Source organism: Anser brachyrhynchus (genome assembly GCF_964034855.1).
Source record: "Anser brachyrhynchus genome assembly, chromosome: 2".
NCBI classification, from domain to species: Eukaryota; Metazoa; Chordata; class Aves; order Anseriformes; family Anatidae; genus Anser; species Anser brachyrhynchus.
The window spans coordinates 79,582,267-79,600,595 of NC_137695.1; the positions used below are offsets into that span (position 1 = coordinate 79,582,267).

The 18,329-nt window shown below is 39.6% G+C and overlaps 1 protein-coding gene across 5 annotated transcripts in view; it reads left to right on the forward strand.

Annotated features, from left to right (window-relative positions):
- Positions 1 to 18,329, forward strand: part of LOC308189336 (cadherin-6) — a 103,278-nt gene that overhangs the window by 74,706 nt on the left and 10,243 nt on the right. For all 5 annotated transcript variants that reach the window (XM_080579269.1, XM_080579270.1, XM_080579271.1 and 2 more), the window contains 6 exons: positions 1,231 to 1,525; positions 3,064 to 3,183; positions 5,195 to 5,362; positions 6,868 to 7,055; positions 8,486 to 8,739; positions 17,067 to 17,203. In XM_080579269.1, coding sequence (XP_080435395.1) covers positions 1,231 to 1,525; positions 3,064 to 3,183; positions 5,195 to 5,362; positions 6,868 to 7,055; positions 8,486 to 8,739; positions 17,067 to 17,203 — 1,162 coding nt within the window. The remainder of the gene's footprint in view (positions 1 to 1,230; positions 1,526 to 3,063; positions 3,184 to 5,194; positions 5,363 to 6,867; positions 7,056 to 8,485; positions 8,740 to 17,066; positions 17,204 to 18,329) is intronic.

The following is an 18,329-nucleotide window of genomic DNA, read 5'->3' on the forward strand; positions in this document are numbered from 1 at the left end:
ATTGACCATATGGTCATACTGGAGGCTGCCCTTCCAGTGTGGTTGGGGCGTAGCCAAGCACTGGCAAAATCTACGTGAAGATCATAATATTCTATATTCTTTCAACTTACAAATCTTTTTGTTCTATGCAGCATGCTATCCACCAACGCTAAATACTTCACCACACATTCAGCTGGGTATATTTTTTGTTATTTGCATTCGGGAGGAGAAGCAATGAGCTGGTCGAGAAAGTCCATCTCTCCTGACTCATCAACATGTCTTTTCTGTGAAATCAACCATCTGCAGAATTTGATACCTGATCTTTTTTTTCCCCAAGAATTTCGTCATGAAATGATGAAACCAAACTTAGAATCCATTTTAATAAATATATATTTTTCCTGTAATGTATCAAGAAAATAAAATGCAGTTGATTAGCCTTGATTTTAAAGCCAGGGGAATAAATATGCCCTTATCAAGGGAAGAGCCATCACAGGAGGATTTAATCGGTTGTACTTTGTGTGTGCTAAGCAGCATTTCAAGGGAAATGGAAGTCTCCTGGGAAAAAAAGGTGGTAGTTTGGGCAGCTCATGATTTGTATGCTATCATCATTCTCTTTCCCCTGCCCTCACCATGTTTCAGCTTGGTCCATGTCCCTTTGGATAAAGGGAACTGATGTCTTCATTGCCAGTGCTGGAATGGTCTGGTACACACGCCTGCCTCTGCTCTTGGTTTGCTGCATTTGTTAATACATCTATTTTCCTGTTATATGTGTATTTAGTAGTCGAGGGGACATAACAGCACAGAACACAGAATTTAAACTCAAGAAGTGACTGGCATGGCCACTTTTTAATTCTTTGCTTACTACAGTTCACGAGTCTGCTGTTTTTCCAGCTGTAGGATCTCAGTATCCTATATATTCCTAGGATTCCACCTGAGCCACTGGCATTTAGATCAGATTAATGTATGCTTAGCTTGTGGAAGTGATCTGCAGCTGTGGTTCGTGGTTTTTCTTAGTTTCTTATAATACAGCAAATGGTTTCAATTCAATTCAGACATCAAGACACAACTCTATCAATTCAGTGCTCCTACTGAGGTATCATCTCATTTCCTAAAAGCAGTGTACAGCCTTTTGGCTGGGCATTAATAATAGTAAAGCCTGTATCATGATAACAAGATAAAGTACCTAGAATTGTGTTCCAATTATTTATTTTTCCTTTTTTTTTTTTTTTTTAATTCCCATTTCACCACCAGCTGCATTCAGACCAGGATAAAGGAGATGGATCACTTAAGTACATCCTTTCTGGAGATGGAGCAGGAGACCTCTTCATTATCAATGAAAACACTGGTGACATCCAGGCCACAAAGAGACTAGACAGGGAAGAAAAGCCTGTATACATACTTCGTGCCCAGGCTATAAACAGAAGGACTGGAAGACCAGTGGAACCAGAATCTGAGTTCATCATTAAGATCCATGATATCAATGACAATGAGCCGATGTTTACAAAGGACGTTTACAATGCCAGCATCCCTGAAATGTCAGACGTTGGTAGGTGCTAACTAACAGTTAATTTCAGTGTCTGATACGGGTTCTTTATGTGGATTTTATTAAGGCCCCAAAGTTTAGAGACATCTGTTTTTTGAGTTGAGTAAAAGTACCTCAGCCGTTTTAAAAATTCTAACCCCAGGAGAATTAGCAACAACAGTTTGCCGAAAACAGAAGTGTCCACTGAGTGCAACCCACTCTCTCTGTTGTGCCCCAGAAAAAGCAAGTTAATGCAATCTTGTTTAGTTCACGGTGAAAGTAAGCTGAGCTTACCTCTGTTACATACCTTTAAAGGACTTAACATATATTGCTAACATGATTTATTTGCAGTTTAATAGTATATTAAGCCATGGTCACCCATGTGTGTCAACACAACCCCTAGAACTACTAAGCAAACCTTGTTTAGTTCAAGAAAGTAAAAAAAAAAAAAAAAAAAAAGGGGGGAAATAGCAAGCACAGAAGTGAATGTACACACTTCAGGAGAGAAAACTATCAGCCAAGTCAACTCATCACTAATTCTTAGATATGTCATTAACTTCCTATGACCCTTGTTGCTTTTTTTAGGCAACAAAAATGAGCTCCAAAGTCCACTGATGTCCATTGAAATCTTTCGATTGGTTTCAAATGTATCAAGCTGTAAGAATCAATCAACAAAAGAAAAGAAAATAATTTCCTTGAAATATGATTTTAAGATTGGATCTTTTTCACAGAAGTTGACAGGTTTTGATTTTTTCTCTGTGATTCTGAGGAAGGTCATTTTGATTTCTTTGTCAGAGAGCAAAGGATGGTTGAACTGCAAGAAGCACACTTCTAATCTGAAATAATACCTAGGGAAAGAAACGTTAATTAATCACGATGAAGAATGAGATTAAAATAAAGCTCAGGCAATATGAAAATAAAGACTTTGGGGCATACTCTCTCCTCTCATTCATGGGACTTGTCACATGGATGAAAACTTATCTGGTGAAGGAGAACCTAATATTCACATTTTAATATGTGAAGTGAATACTTTATTTACAAATCTGTTTTAAATGCCAAAACCTAAGCTAATTTTTCATGTTTGTTAACACTTTGCCTAGGATTCAAAACCATTTCTTTCTCTAAAATGTATATGAAAAAACAGATTTACATTCTGATGTCAAGCACCTTCAAGTCTAAGATTGTTCAGATTGTAAATTTTAGTCTAACCTGTTATAAGCATGAGTAAATTTCTGAAAGTATATTCTTGACCGATATTCAAATTCTAAATACCTTCAGTATCTGGGGAAAGGTGGGTTTCAGGTTTGTTCATAAGAATTATGATAAGGAATCTACAAATACAGTCAATAACTGCATTTTAATAAACTGAGAAAAAGCCATCTATCATTTTGGTTTTGGACCTATGACCTTTATGAGCAGAGAAATTTCTGAAAAATAAGAATATCTCCACTTTTCGCCCTAAGTTTGACTTGAACATGAGCTATGCTTTTTCTACATCATAAACTGTCTTGGCCATGGAAAAAAACGTGCAGATTTTTATTTTGTTTAATTTATCATTGCAGGTACCTTTGTTGTGCAAGTCACTGCAACTGATGCCGATGATCCTACATATGGGAACAGTGCTAAAGTTGTCTACAGCATTCTCCAGGGACAACCATATTTCTCTGTTGAATCTGAGACAGGTCAGGAGAGCTTATCTGTCATTCTGTGACAATGTCTGCAATTTAAAATGACATGCTAAGCCAAGCTAGGACATATTAGACAAAAACTTCAAAGAGATTACATCTTATTCAGTGCAAAATCTGACAAATCTAATAGAGCGATACATCTGTAAACATGACACCTACATTATTTTAATCTTACCAGCAAAGTCTAATAAATACAATTAGTACTGAATGAGAACCAGTTTTCAATCATTTTTAACAAGCAGTGGGTACAGAGACTGCTGTAGATGCTTAAATTAAACCAAATAGGTTGGCTTTTAGAAGAAAACGAGAAACAGGTGGGTGTGGAAAAAAAGTGCTTAATCCTCATAGATCTTCATAATGGCTAAATTAAGACTGAAGGTTTGCTCTTTTTTTTTTTTTCTCCTTGTGCTTCTTCAAAACTTGTTTAAAGTAATTATAATTTCTGTACATCTGCAACATATCACTTTAATGCTAATTTTATGAAAGAAATCTTAATTAAGAATAATGATAGAAGAGGTAAAATTGGCTGTTGCGCTACACTAGCAGATCACAAATAGAATCCCAAACTTCTGAGTTCTGTTTTTGGAAGATATTTAAATTATACACAGTGACTGGAATTTTTTATGGGCTGAATAACAGACTGCTTTGGAACCTGTGCGTGTAAAACATACGAATTCTGGTGGACTGAATCTGCTGTACCACTAACTATCTCACTACATAGGTATTCTCTTCCCAAGACTTATAACAAACTTCTTCTACAAGAAACAAAGGATTTCAAGAAATTCTTTAAATGGAAACATCCATTTTGATAGGTTGCTGGAAGCTAGAGAAGACAGTTCTCCTCAGCAACCTTACAGGAAAGGAATGGATTATCCCAGACAATTAATCAGGTTTTCACATTGTTTCTTAACTAAATCTTAGAGACTCAGGCAAAGTAAAGATTAGATGTCTCAGAGGAAAACGGAAGGTGAAAAAAGCTTCCCTTCAAGCATAAGGTATTAGATACTAAAATAAGAGGATTTTTGCACTGATGCACTCATTCTGACTTGGACAATATACTATGTATTCTTAGAGTACAAAAGGATAATTTACCTGGAAGTTCAGCATTAATAACCTTTTAGCAAGAGGGTTGTAAGGGGAATGGAGGGGAAGCAAGGTAAACCACAGGCTTGATTGTGCAGCAATGGAAATCAATTGCAAAACTCCTAGAGTCGAGTAAGTCTCTGTTGAAGCTGCTATGAATTTTCCCATGGATTTCAGTACCTGGATTTCACTCCTTTTGCCTACAAAGGAGTCATTTCTTAGCCTTGAGACATCCAGTAAGAATGCAAACATTTTGTTTCATGGTAAATCTAAATGACTGAATTTCAATAGGAGTTTTGCTCATAACTGACATTTGTGCTTTTGAAGAAGGAACAGACTGGCAAAATCATTTCAATCAATGTATAAATAGAAATATATATACTTGGGCATGCTTGGATGCTCACAATTTTCTTAATTAATTTCTCTTCTCCCATTTTAATGTTGTACTGCCTCTTTAATGATGTCTTGTTGAAGTTAGCTTTTTATTTATTTATTTTCTGCCATGTCTGTCAAAATGAAAATATTGACAGAACAGGAGAGAAAAGATGGAGCACATTATAATGAACAATGAGCCTTCTTCCAGTTCAGTGAGAGACTTTAGCATGGAACTGAAAAGGGGTAAATAGTTATGTAAAATAATACTGCTCACAAATAGGTAGAATATCTTTCTGGGGATGCCACTACTATTGTGTCTGTCATATAGGCAGCAGCCTGAGATCTGATATGACAAGTCTGTAATTTAATGTGCCATCTCATAACAGTAAATATTTGTACTGGGCAAAGTTTACTCATTACATAGAGATTGTTTTGTTCTTCAGGCTGTGGGTTTTTTTGTTTTGTTTTGTTTTGTTTTAAACAAGAATTTGCATCGAAGTGAGTACATTACTTGTGAATTTTGCCTCTTTAATTTTCATGTTTTCAGGCATTATTAAAACTGCTTTGCTAAACATGGACCGTGAAAACAGGGAGCAATATCAAGTGGTCATCCAGGCTAAGGACATGGGAGGCCAGATGGGCGGATTATCAGGAACCACCACCGTGAACATCACACTGACCGACGTAAACGACAATCCTCCTCGGTTCCCCCAGAGTATGGAACACTTACGTCCTATGTCTTTACAGTAAAATGGGCAAAAATTGATTCTTTTCACCCCAGATATTTTTTCTGCTGTTATGACTTTACTGAGTTTAAGACTTCACTTAAGAAAGAAAAAGCAAACACATAAGCAAGCAGTAGCATCACGCTAAGGTTAATTGCAATAATTGGGAAACATATCTTTAATATTTTTACCCCAGTTGCAGTAGATAGTCTGAGAAGTGAATTAACATACAGAAACAACTCCTATTTTTCCTACCCATTAATAGCTTTGACTGATACAATCTGTATTTTCTGATCAATATTATTTCTATAATAGACCTTGTGGTTGACTGTCTTTTAACGTATCTGCTCTAATCTAACATATTTAACTTTTGAAGCATTTATTTAAGTACATAAAATGATCCCAGGAGCAATTCTATTTAAGTTAATATCTATACCCAGGAAACATTTGCCTCAATGGATTTTCTGACATTAACTGCAAACAGAAGCAAAGGCACAAGCAAATATACCAGATATTCCTGCCTATTTTCTTTCCCCTGCCTCAGATCATTTGGTAGATAGCTGTGTAATATTTAAATGAAACAGTAGAGTCAGGTCTCTTAGAAAACCATTTGTATTAATGATTGTTCATGGTTATAAGTAATTCAGTGATGCAGCTTTCATTCACTTCTCTTCCTTCCTTCCTTCCTTCCTTCCTTCCTTCCTTCCTTCCTTCCTTCCTTCCTTCCTTCCTTCCTTCTTTTTTCTTCCTTCTTTTTTTGCTTTGTCTTACCAATTCTCAGTGTGTGCATGTGTGTGTATCAGTGTGTCAGTGTGTGTCAAAGTCAAGAGCAGCTGTTCGAGAAAATAATTGCAGATACTATCAGATAAATCAGCAAGCTTTGGCGGTTAAGTCACTGGGAAAGTTATTGAAAGCAACTTGTCATTTGAGTTCAAAGTCTGTTCTTAGCTGTGGGCAAAGCATTTCCATTTAAATTAGAGCAAGTTAAGAGGAAATATAGCACTCTGCCTCCAATGAGTTAATTATACATCTCTGGACATGAGTGTCTTCAATATAAAAGCCAAAGATACAGGCTCATAATGCCAACATTCCCCAGGTAGGATTTTCTCAGAGGAGAAATTCAGTGTAGCACATTAGTAATAGGCATTTGGGCTGGATTTGCATTTAGTGATACTAAGCTGCATCGGCCTCTGGCACCTCTAATATGTTTTAATTGTCTTTTGACCTCAAGACATTTTTCTTACACAGTTTTAACATGGCCAACAGAGACTGTGATAGTGTCCAGAAAAGGACATATGTAGCTAATGATACATATGTGTATCCTTCATACTAGAAAAAAGGTAGAAGCAGTTATTTTTCTCCATATGAAAGTAAGGCAAAAGCTGAAGGCTCAGTAACTCATCTGTGCATGCCCAACATGGACAGTGGGCTCAGAGATGTTGTCCAAGATAGTGTAAGTCCAACTGACAAAAGTTTCCTCTTCTGTCTGCTGTAGGCACATACCAATTTAGAGCACCTGAATCTACACCACCTGACTCGCCAATCGGCAGGATAAAAGCTAATGATGCAGATGTGGATGAAAATGCAGAGATTGAATACAGCATCACTGAAGGGGATGGATATGACATGTTCGGAATTACCACAGACAAGGACACACAGGAAGGAATTATAACCGTCAAAAAGGTACACATCTTTAACATGCTTCATCCCAGCCTCTGAAATACCAGCAAAAACTTTATCTACTACATATTTGTTTTCCATTTTTAGCACAACTTGTTTTGTTTATTAATTTGAATGCTGTCTATTAGGAACCTCTACAACATTACTTATGTAAAGTTTCTTTTATACAAGCAATTAGGATGCTTGCTGCTTTACTAGAACAATGCACATGCTTTAAGGGATCTGAAAGAATAATAATCTATGGAGTGGGATAGGACTGCAAAAAAAATCTTGATTTTGAACATGTCTACAGGAAAACTCAAGGAAGCATTATCCAACTGTGACTTTGTCCCTAACATGCTTACAGGATTTGTTCACTTACTAGGAAGGTGCTGTGTTGACACCACAGAAATAAGCAGTATCACATTGCCTGCTTCACACTATCAGAAGGTATTAAGTTGCATAGCTAAAATGTATTAAAGTACATAGATAAACTTATTTTGACTCATGTTGTAAAGACGTAATTAATAAATCCATCAACATGCTCTTACTTCAGAAAAAAATAATAATCATCGTGCCTTGTTGGATCACAACAGACATCATCTACTAGGTTGCACATTGGCTGTCAGAAAAGGTTTCAGAAATATTGTTTACAGTGGGTTATCAGGCAAGCTTGATAAGGTTACAGATATCATCCTCCATCAGTTCAAGTTCAGTCATCACTAAATAGACATTGTGTAGATTTTCTGAACATGCACTTGCTTGTTGATATCAGTACGACACCTGTCATTACTCGTTTTTTAAGAGATGCCTTCCAGGGGCTGGTTATGATATCAGTCTAACTCTGTTTGCATTTCTGTCTGTTGGTGACAGAAGCTGTGAATTTTCTACAACTTAATGGAAAAGTGGGGTGACTAGTACCTCCCCACATTTCCCTAAGTACTATAACAAACTGTCCCTACATGCTTCTTCTTCATACTTTTATCAGTGTGTGGCATAGTCATAGGCTATCATAAAATCATATTTTCTGTGCGTGGTCCAGGATGTCCTCTGACACCAGATGACAGTGATTCATTTCAGGGATGGAATGCCAATGTTTTAACAAGAAGCTCCTAGAAATCCCCACTCCCCCCCCAAACGGATAGTCAAGAAAACATCAAAAAAAAAAAAAAAAAAGAAAGAGCATGAAGAGTTGATGCTATTTGAGAAGGTACAATTACTTGGAGTTCAGAAGTTCTGGGCACATAATGCCCTGCAAAAGTGGTTTTTTTTTTTAGAACTTATTGGTGGCAAAGAGGCTAGTCTTTGTCCTTTCTACTGGCATGTTAATTCCAGTTCAGACTCCTGTTATCTAGCACAGGCCTCTCCATGACACCCCCCATTCATTTAGCTCATAAGGCTGGTAGCCACAGCAGTCCCCACAGATCTCTCAAGCTTTTACTTTCTCTTCCCAGGCACTGGATTTCGAAAATAAAAACTTGTATATTCTGAAAGTGGAAGCTACCAATACTCATGTGGACCCTCGATTCCTCTACTTGGGGCCATTCAAGGACTCAGCTACAGTCAGAATTCAAGTGGAGGATGTAGATGAACCGCCCGTGTTCAGCAGACCAGCGTATATAATTGAAGTGAAAGAAGATGTGCCAATAAACAGTGTCATAGGAACAGTAACAGCTCAAGATCCAGATGCTGCCAAGAACCCTGTCAAGTAAGCATAGACTATTTCAGCTCATTATTAATTTGACTGCTGTTTTGATTTTGCTTTTTTTTGTCACCACACACACAAAAAATCACTTTTAAAAATGAAATTGTTCAGATATGCTTACATGTGCAGTAGCATAGATGGTAAATAATCTCTCACGCTTTAGCTTATCTTTGTATGTGTGATTGTGTTTGCGTGGCACTTGCATCTTGAATTACGTACTAGCCTCTTCAGTAAGTGATGTTTGTGTATTTGTGTAATATATGTTTTTTACCGTGGAAGAGTTTACTGCAAAAGAACACTAAGATGATGTTAGTGTTCTTCTTCTGCCTCTAACATTTTCCAGTGCAGTGCAGTGCATCCTCTTGGCTGTATGACAGGGGAGCGATTCAGCATCTCTTTCTTCTCCTGTCCATCCAGACATGTTTAACAGAGGTTGCATTTACCTTCTATACACCACAAGCAGAAGTACCTTAAAAGCAGCTTGGTGCGCACACAGACTCTGTTCTCACTTGCATCAGTGTAAGTTTAGTAAGAAAAGAATCAGGCTTATGGACCTCATAAATTACTCTTGCCATGAATCAATAAACTAGTCTTAGAGGAAGTGGAGGAAATGTTAAGGTTGGAGTAGCTAAACCAAAGCCTTCATTTTTTTGTAAATTAATACATCCATTGTTTCAGTGGGTATCTGAAAACATACCTGAGTACTTATATCGTATTGGATAGAGCATGAAAGAACTTTTAAATATCTGTGTGCTTTAATTAGATTTCATTGATACTGACAAGGTAGTAAGAGATGGAAATAAAAAATACAGCAATATTAAATCCACGTCAAATTTTAGCATGTCTCTGGGCACCTTGGAAATGCAATAGTTAGTCTTAAGATCAAAATAGAACAATGCAGGTTTAATAAAAATCCAATACGTCAATACTTTGCACTTCTGCAACAGCCATCTTTCATCAAGATATCTTACAATGCTTATGAAGCATAAACAAGTTTTAAGCTCTCAGCTCATCTTGTGAGATGGGTAAATATTGTCACCATAATTTCCTAGATGAAGAAACTAAACCTAAAACCCTTTCTTGCAGAAACTCTGTTTTCAGTTCGCATGCAATGTGCTGCACATGAGTTCTTGTTTAAGACTAAGCCTTCTAATTTTAATTAAGGTTTGCTCTAATTTACATCATGGCATGCAAGAATTATAGGAAGTTCTGGATTAGCAGAGCATAGTAGCTTGAAGGGCAACATAGTACTTTGTTGACTGTGGTGAATCCCAGGGACAAAATAGATAACTTCTATAGAATGTCTTAGTGGGTATGCTACAATGAAGATGACAAAATTGGTTGGGGTGAAACCCAGGCCCCTTCCAGTCTTCATATGAAACTGCTTTTTTGTATCTAATGGCACTGGAGAATGAGGGGAATGCTTCCCTGCTTCCTTCTGCTTCCCTGTGGTGATAACTACAACCATTTGCATTTCACACCAGCACCACCTCCTAATTGTTAAGTGATTTACAGTGGATAGGGATTATGCTGTGTATTGTTGAGTGTCGCCTACTGGCTGATTTCCATTAATTGGATGTGTGTGCTAAAACTTACCTATCTTTCAAAGGGCAGTTATTAAATGCTGTACAGGTACTCTGCATATTAAAGCATAATTATTGAACAAAATTTAGTAGAGATGTCAAAATTGAAGCAAAGCAGCAGAAAACTTGTCTCTTTTATACGCTAATAACAAGCAACAATCAAGGTGAAAGGAGTAGAAAAAGAAAAATGAGGAAGAGGTTAGAGCAACAGAAATAAACACAGCGAGAAGAAATATGAAAATCTTAAGAGACGAATGAAATCAGCAGAGACTAGTAGCCTGTGAGATGTTATCTTGCAATATATGTAATTTTATGGTGCTAATATCTTGGGTATCTCCTAGAATTTAGGGTCAGGGGTTGAGTCTGCATCTTTTTGACAGGATTATTTTTTTCCATTATGCAATGGAGATGCTAAAACCGATTTTCACTCTGAGCTTCGGGGGAGATACAATTACAGATTCACACAGATTCACAGATTTCTCTAGGTTGGAAGAGACCTCAAGATCATCGAGTCCAACCTCCGACCTAACACTAAGTACTCCACTAAACCATATCGCTAAGCTCTACATCTAATCGTCTTTTAAAGACCTCCAGGGATGGTGACTCCACCACCTCCCTGGGCAGCCCGTTCCAATGCTTAATAACCCTTTCGGTAAAGAAGTACTTCCTAACATCCAACCTAAAACTCCCCTGTCGCAACTTTAGCCCATTCCCCCTCGTCCTGTCACCAGGCACGTGGGAGAATAGACCAACCCCCACCTCTCTACAGCCTCCTTTCAGGTAACTGTAGAGAGCGATGAGGTCGCCCCTGAGCCTCCTCTTCTCCAGGCTGAACAAGCCCAGCTCCCTCAGCCGCTCCTCGTAAGACTTGTTCTCCAGACCCCTCACAAGCTTAGTCGCCCTTCTCTGGACTCGCTCGAGCACGTCCATGTCCTTCCTGTAGCGAGGGGCCCAAAACTGAACACAGTACTCGAGGTGCGGCCTCACCAGAGCCGAGTACAGGGGCACAATCACTTCCCTCGACCTGCTGACCACACTGCTTCTTATACAGGCCAGGATGCCGTTGGCCTTCTTGGCCACCTGGGCACACTGCTGGCTCATATTCAGCCGACTATCCACCAATACTCCCAGGTCCTTCTCGGCCAGGCAGCTTTCCAGCCACTCATCTCCCAGCCTGTAGCTCTGCTTGGGGTTGTTGCAGCCCAGGTGCAGGACCCGGCACTTGGCCTTGTTGAACTTCATACAGTTGGCCTCAGCCCATCGCTCCAGCCTATCCAGATCCTCCTGCAGAGCCTTCCTGCCCTCGAGCAGATCGACACACGCACTTAGCTTGGTGTCATCTGCAAACTTACTGAGGGTGCACTGGACGCCCTCATCCAGATCATCAATAAAGATATTAAAGAGGACCGGCCCCAGTACCGAGCCCTGGGGGACACCACTAGTGACCGGCCTCCAACCAGATTTGACTCCATTCACCACAACTCTCTGGGCCCGGCCATCCAGCCAGTTTCTAACCCAGCGAAGCGTACGCCAGTCCAAGCCCCGAGCAGCCAGTTTCTTGAGGAGGATGTTGTGGGGAACGGTGTCAAAAGCCTTACTGAGGTCAAGGTAGACCACGTCCACAGCCTTTCCCTCATCCACCAAACGCGTCACTTGGTCATAGAAGGAGATCAGGTTCGTCAAGCAGGACCTGCCTTTCATAAACCCATGCTGACTGGGCCTGATCGCCTGCTTGCCCTGCAAGTGCCGCGTGATGACCCTCAAGATAATCTGCTCCATGAGCTTCCCCGGCACTGAGGTCAAACTGACAGGCCTATAGTTCCCCGGGTCTGCCCTGCGGCCCTTCTTATAGATAGGCGTCACATTGGCTAGCCGCCAGTCAACCGGGACCTCCCCCGATAGCCAGGACTGCCGATAAATGATGGAAAGCGGCTCAGCCAGCTCCTCCGCCAGTTCTCTCAGTACCCTTGGGTGGATCCCATCCGGCCCCATCGACTTGCGCACATCCAAGCTCCGTAGCAGGTCGCCAACCATTTCCTCATGGATAGCCAAGGCCACATCCAGCTCCCCATCCCCTTCCACCAGCTCAGGGCACTGGGTGTCCGGAGTACAACCGGTATTGCCGCTAAAGACTGAGGCAAAGGCGGCATTAAGCACCTCAGCCTTTTCCTCATCCTTAGTAACTAGGTTTCCCCTCGCATCCAGTAAAGGATGGAGATTCTCCCTAGTCCTCCGTTTCGCGTTGATGTATTTGTAAAAGGATTTTTTGTTGTCTTTAACGGCAGTAGCCAGATTGAGCTCCAGATGAGCTTTGGCCTTTCTAATTTTCTCCCTGCACAGCCTCGCTACATCCTTGTAGTCCTCCTCAGTGGCCCGCCCTTTTTTCCAAAGATTATAAACCCTCTTTTTTCTGCTAAGCTCCAGCCGCAACTCTCTGTTGAGCCAGGCCGGTCTTCTTCCACGCCGGCTCATCTTTGGGCACGTGGGGACGGACCACTCCTGTGCCATCACGATTTCCTTCTTGAGGAGCGCCCAGCCTTCCTGGACTCCTCTGCCCTTCAGAACCGCCTCCCAGGGGACTCGGCCAACCAGCGTCCTGAGCAGCTCAAAGTCAGCCCTCCGGAAGTCCAAGACAGCAGTTTTACTGGTCCCCTTCCTGGCCTCGCCAAGAATAGAGAACTCTACCATTTCGTGGTCACTCTGCCCCAGACAGCTTCCAACCACCACATCTCCCACCAGTCCTTCTCTGTTTGTGAAGAGAAGGTCTAGCGGGGCACCACCCCTGGTAGGTTCACTGACCAGCTGCGTCAGGAAGCTATCTCCCACGCTCTCCAGAAACCTCCTAGACTGCTTTCTCTGTGCCGTGTTGTGTTTCCAGGATATGTCCGGGAAGTTGAAGTCCCCCACGAGGACAAGCGCCGACGATTTTGCAACTTCTGTCAGTTGCCTATAAAACTCCTCATCCGTCTCCTCATCCTGGAGATTAGACTGTATATATATGACTTGTCACTTGCTTGTCAATTTTCCTTGACAGTAAAAAATAAAATCTTTAGACAGTTGATATTACAATGAAAACCTTTCATTTTCTCCTCTACTTGAGTGAAGATTTCTCTTTTTAAACAAAGTGAGCCCTAACTCTGTTAGATGAAAGCCCCTTTGATCTTCCATTAAAGGAAACCTTCACAATATCATTATGAAAATGCATTATGAAAAATTCACACACACATCCCTTCCTGACCAACAAATCTTCCTGACTTGTGGTTGCATTAGACAGCAAGCTGCTGAGCACCAGGAGACAATGAAGCAAGAGCAGAATATGAGGCGGGTACCTGACCTGGTTGTGAGAGTGCTTCATCATTCACAACCTGTGTTTTGGTAGAGAATCATTCCAGGTCTTATAAATAATCTTTGCTGCCACATGACATTAAGACAATACAAAAATACACCAATAGATGTTTGGCTATGTTTGAATAATCATCTGTGCATAGTGACATTAATACACTCACGAGTAACATTCCACTGTCCAGCTGTGTTGTAAAAAAAAAGTTTTGCATTCTGCTTGTGCTTGATCTAAACAGAAATGATGTTATGAACCACTGCATACTGGAAAAATAATGCTGCAGCTGGCACTGCTGTATTGTACATCAGATCTTTTTAAATTGCTAGTTGAGTTTTTTTGCTATAGTAACTCCTCAGAGGCATAATGAAGTTCATCAGTCACTGGAACTGTCTCCCTGCTGTGATTTGATTTACTAAAGTTTCCCAGATGAAAATGAACTGCAAACAAATGTAAGGCTTAATTTTGTTTGTGTATTTTACTGACAACATATTTGCATGTGTTTGAGTCTCTCTTTCACTCTCTCCTTCTTCCTGTTATGTACGAGGAGAGAATGGAATCTCTATAGATACCTTTAACTTCCTAGCTTGCCAGTTCCTAAAGGTTTGAAAGGGACAATGTCTGAAATCTGACAAATATGCACCAGTAATTTCATTAAATAAATGTAAAAATGAGTTTGATGTCTGCTTAATTCTTACTAGGTTATGATCCATAAGTCAGAATCACCACCAATTCAACATAATTAATGGTCCTTGATCAAAAGAGACTGGATTATACAAACTGGGAAACAGAAGTGACAGTCTAGCTTATTAAAATCATCCTTCTAGATCAGGGTTAATGGTATAATTAGAATATACTTTAACTGCAATGACCTTGTATGTATTTTCTCTTGAAGAAATAAAATTAACATTTCATTAAGAAGCTGTTCTCTGTTTTCTTTTTTTTTTTTTTTTTGAGTTTAACTTTCCACTGCACAAATGACTAAATATACAAATTGTTTCATTGGGATTTACATGTGTTAATTCTTAACATTCTGAACACGTCCTCGATGTATACAGCTCTGGTAACCTTAGAAAAAGTCCAGAATATTTGCTTTTATTTTACTCAGAACCTTTACATCAGGTGCAATTGAACTGGGCAATTTTACAAAGTAATGATAGCGATTACAATATGCCAAAGCATTAAAATATGCTAAGGCTGTAAGAAATTTTAAGTCCATTCTTAATATAAAGAATAATTGAGGGCATAATTGAAGAAAGAAAACAACGAATGGACAACTCATGCCTACAGCTAGATGCTTACTTAAATATCTTGCTGAATAAGAGCCTGAAACATACTATTGCAGTTGGCTGGAACAGCTAATCTATGGAAAATCCTGATATTTTCATTTCAAATAAGAATGAAAAATCTAGATATACTGCGAAGTGGAAATTCTAAAGTATTTCAGCTGAAAGGTATGGAAAAGATCTGAAGAATCTCTGAAAAAATAATTTAATTCACAAAATGCCAACATAATATCATATAAAAGCCTGAATGAATGAAAGTTAAAATGAAATGTTTACCATATCAAATACTTACTTTGTCAAAATATAAGAGAGTCAGACTGCTTGGTGTAAACTAGTTTCCATCAAACATTTCAGCTAAGTCAACAAATTCACGTGTAGTATTTAGATTTGGACACAACGACATGGTTTGCTGGAGCTGTCCCATCACTCAGCACTGCCTATTATGTACCTTCTCACATGCTCTGTTCAAGCTGATGGTAATGCTATAATGCTGCATAAAGGAACTAGGTTAGTGACACCACAGTTGACTTTGTGCAGCTAAAATTTTGATACTGTTAGTCAAATGACAGCAAGAATAAGGACTAAATCGACTAACAAGGCATGCCTGTGCAAGTCCTACAAAAAAAAAAAAAAAAAAAGTTTGCTGTGCGAGTACCTTTGAATCTCATTTGGTTGTTTCCATAGCAATTTAATGTGTAACAAGAAAAACAATAATGAATACCTACTATAATTCTGTTTAGGAAGGTACTTTACACTAAATTCTCGATTTAGAATAAGACCAGTCTAATTTGATGTGGATACTATATCCCTTTTTCTGTATATTTTATTTGAAAAGGGAAAACGTGCAGTTACAAAATAATTAGCAAGTTATTTTTTTTTAATACAAACCTTTCTTAAAATCACATTTCAGATGGACTCTTCTATTCTCTCCTGCCTCCATACAAGATTATTCTCAGAAGTTAAGAAACGCTGCACAGGCCCTGGGAAATCTGTGCAGAGTAAGGGACATGTCACGCAGCTGCTCCTAGGGCAGAGCAGGGAGTGGAAATTTTTCTTCAGCCTCTGCCTTCCCTGCAGTTCTGTAGTGACAATGAACTCTGCCTGTCATTCTCCTGGCCCAGTTTTCATCTGACTGCATGCCAGCTCAGCCGAGTCTTTATCCTGGACTAGACACAAGGGACAGCCGTAGCTTCCTTGCCTCCGCCGACGTGGCCTGCAAGGAGACCAAGGGAGGACACTGGGCTTCATAAGGCTCTGTCCTGGACTGTATGCCAGCACACATTCAAGCTTGAAACGAAAGCAGACTAATGCAATTGTATTCTTGCTTTAGCAACATCATAATTTATGCAAGAATTTTCATGAGAGATGAAATGAAGCAAGAGCATTTGGATCACGGTAGTAGGGCACTGTCCCATGAACTGGAGAGTTCTGCTTTTAAAGTTGGATTCAGTTCAGCAGGAAAAAAAAAAAAATACAAAGATCAGATTGAAAATTGCATCTGCATTTAAGCTCTGAGCTCCTCCAGAGCTTGTTAGCATTCATTTTCACGTCTAGATACCATCAAGCAGGGCTGAGCACGTTAGTTTTAATGAATTACTGCAAACCTTTATGTGAGAGGCCCTGTGGAATCTCTGTTCCGTGCCAGCTTGGTTTTTTGGGGGCAGTCTTTTTAAACACTGGGAAGTGAAAGGCAGGAAGGTGCCCCAGCTGTCAAATCTTAAATCAGAAATGATTTGGAACAGTTGAGATATCAAACCATAAAAAGGGGGTTTGATAATGGGAAAGCCAACTCAGCCTCAGAATAAACTTCCTATCTTCCAGGGCACAGACTTCACATTTCTCACTAAAAACAAAGCTTTGATGATTCTCTGAGGTATGTAAATTTCACGGTAATTCATTTATTCAGTGACAATGCCCCACCTTCTAAATCAAACCTCCAATGTGTCATTATCCAGTAGCTCAGAACAAGCTCTTTGTGTGAATATATAAAGACGCTGAAGGCTGCGCTGAAAACAAAAGGCAACCCCATTTACTGGGTGTTTTATGTCTAGTCTTAGAAAATGGTTAAAGAAGATAGAAATTAAAAGGAAAGCATTCTCCTAACTCCTCTCTCTGTATTTGCAGATACTCTGTAGATCGACACACTGATATGGACAGAGTATTCAACATCAATTCAGGAAACGGTTCGATATTTACTTCAAAATCCCTTGACCGGGAAACACTGCTATGGCACAACATTACAGTAATAGCAGCAGAGATCAGTAAGTCAAACCTAAATACCACTGCTGTCCCTGATGTAATGAATTTAGCTTTCTAGCTGAGTGTGTGGAAAGCACGGCTGGACAGATGTCAGGTTATATGGATAGTCCACTCAATACTAATGAAGAAGCTGAAACTCTGGAGGAGGTGGTCTGCAGCTTTATGTTTACTAGGGACACTGCGCATCAAGAGGTAACTTAGCTGAGCAGGGAGGAAGGCAACTATGCTATGTTTTCTGATCACTAATGGCCATTTTTTTAATGTCCTTTGAATTCACAACCCATATTACAAATTTGTCTGTTCCTTAGTTTAGGACTGCTCAGAAAACAGTCATCTGTGGTAATACTAATAATCATGTTTATTTTAAGAGCTGAATTGCTGGGGATCTAGATAAAGATGTACACGCCATGTAGCCTTAACAAGCAATCTATTTTAAGACATTAACTATAAGCATATGACCTGCTCAAATATTAGGAAATACAATTCCGGTCGCTTTTGCAGAGTCCCATTACCTGTGACTGTGAAGCATGGTGGAATGGTAGAGCTAATGTTGCCACCAGTTCTGTGACTGTCCCAGAGTCTTTGTACAATGCAGAGACTAAATGACTTTCTTTTTTTAAACATGATCTGAGAGAAAAATAAGTTCTACTTTCTCATTTTTCATGTACGTGTGTGTATGGCTCGCTCAGCTGCTGAATAGTGAGAAGAGTGTAACGAAGGGGTATTTCACTCCAGTTTTCTTTGTTCTCTAGGTCTTTTTAAAGACGAAAACTGAAGTGATACAATACTAGTGAGGCAAGCAGATGGGGTTGTATGAGAGTAGTGCACTAGAGCCTACAGGAATGATGTTAAAAAACAGTTTTCTCCCTCTTTTGAAAGCTTGCACCTTTTTTATGCTAGGTATGTGGTTTCAGCATACCAAACACTCTGACTTTTGGCTGACTTAGCCAGTTGTTTGTGTTTCTGTTAAGTCTTTGAAGGAGTGATCTAGGGTCAAGAGTTGTGCACTACAGACTGAGCTCATGGGTAGAAGGGAAAAAATAAACACCTGAAAAGGAGAGAATAGCAAGAATATTTAGCAAGCTCACTTGCTTTGATCCCAGTGGAACTGAAATAACGTACACTACA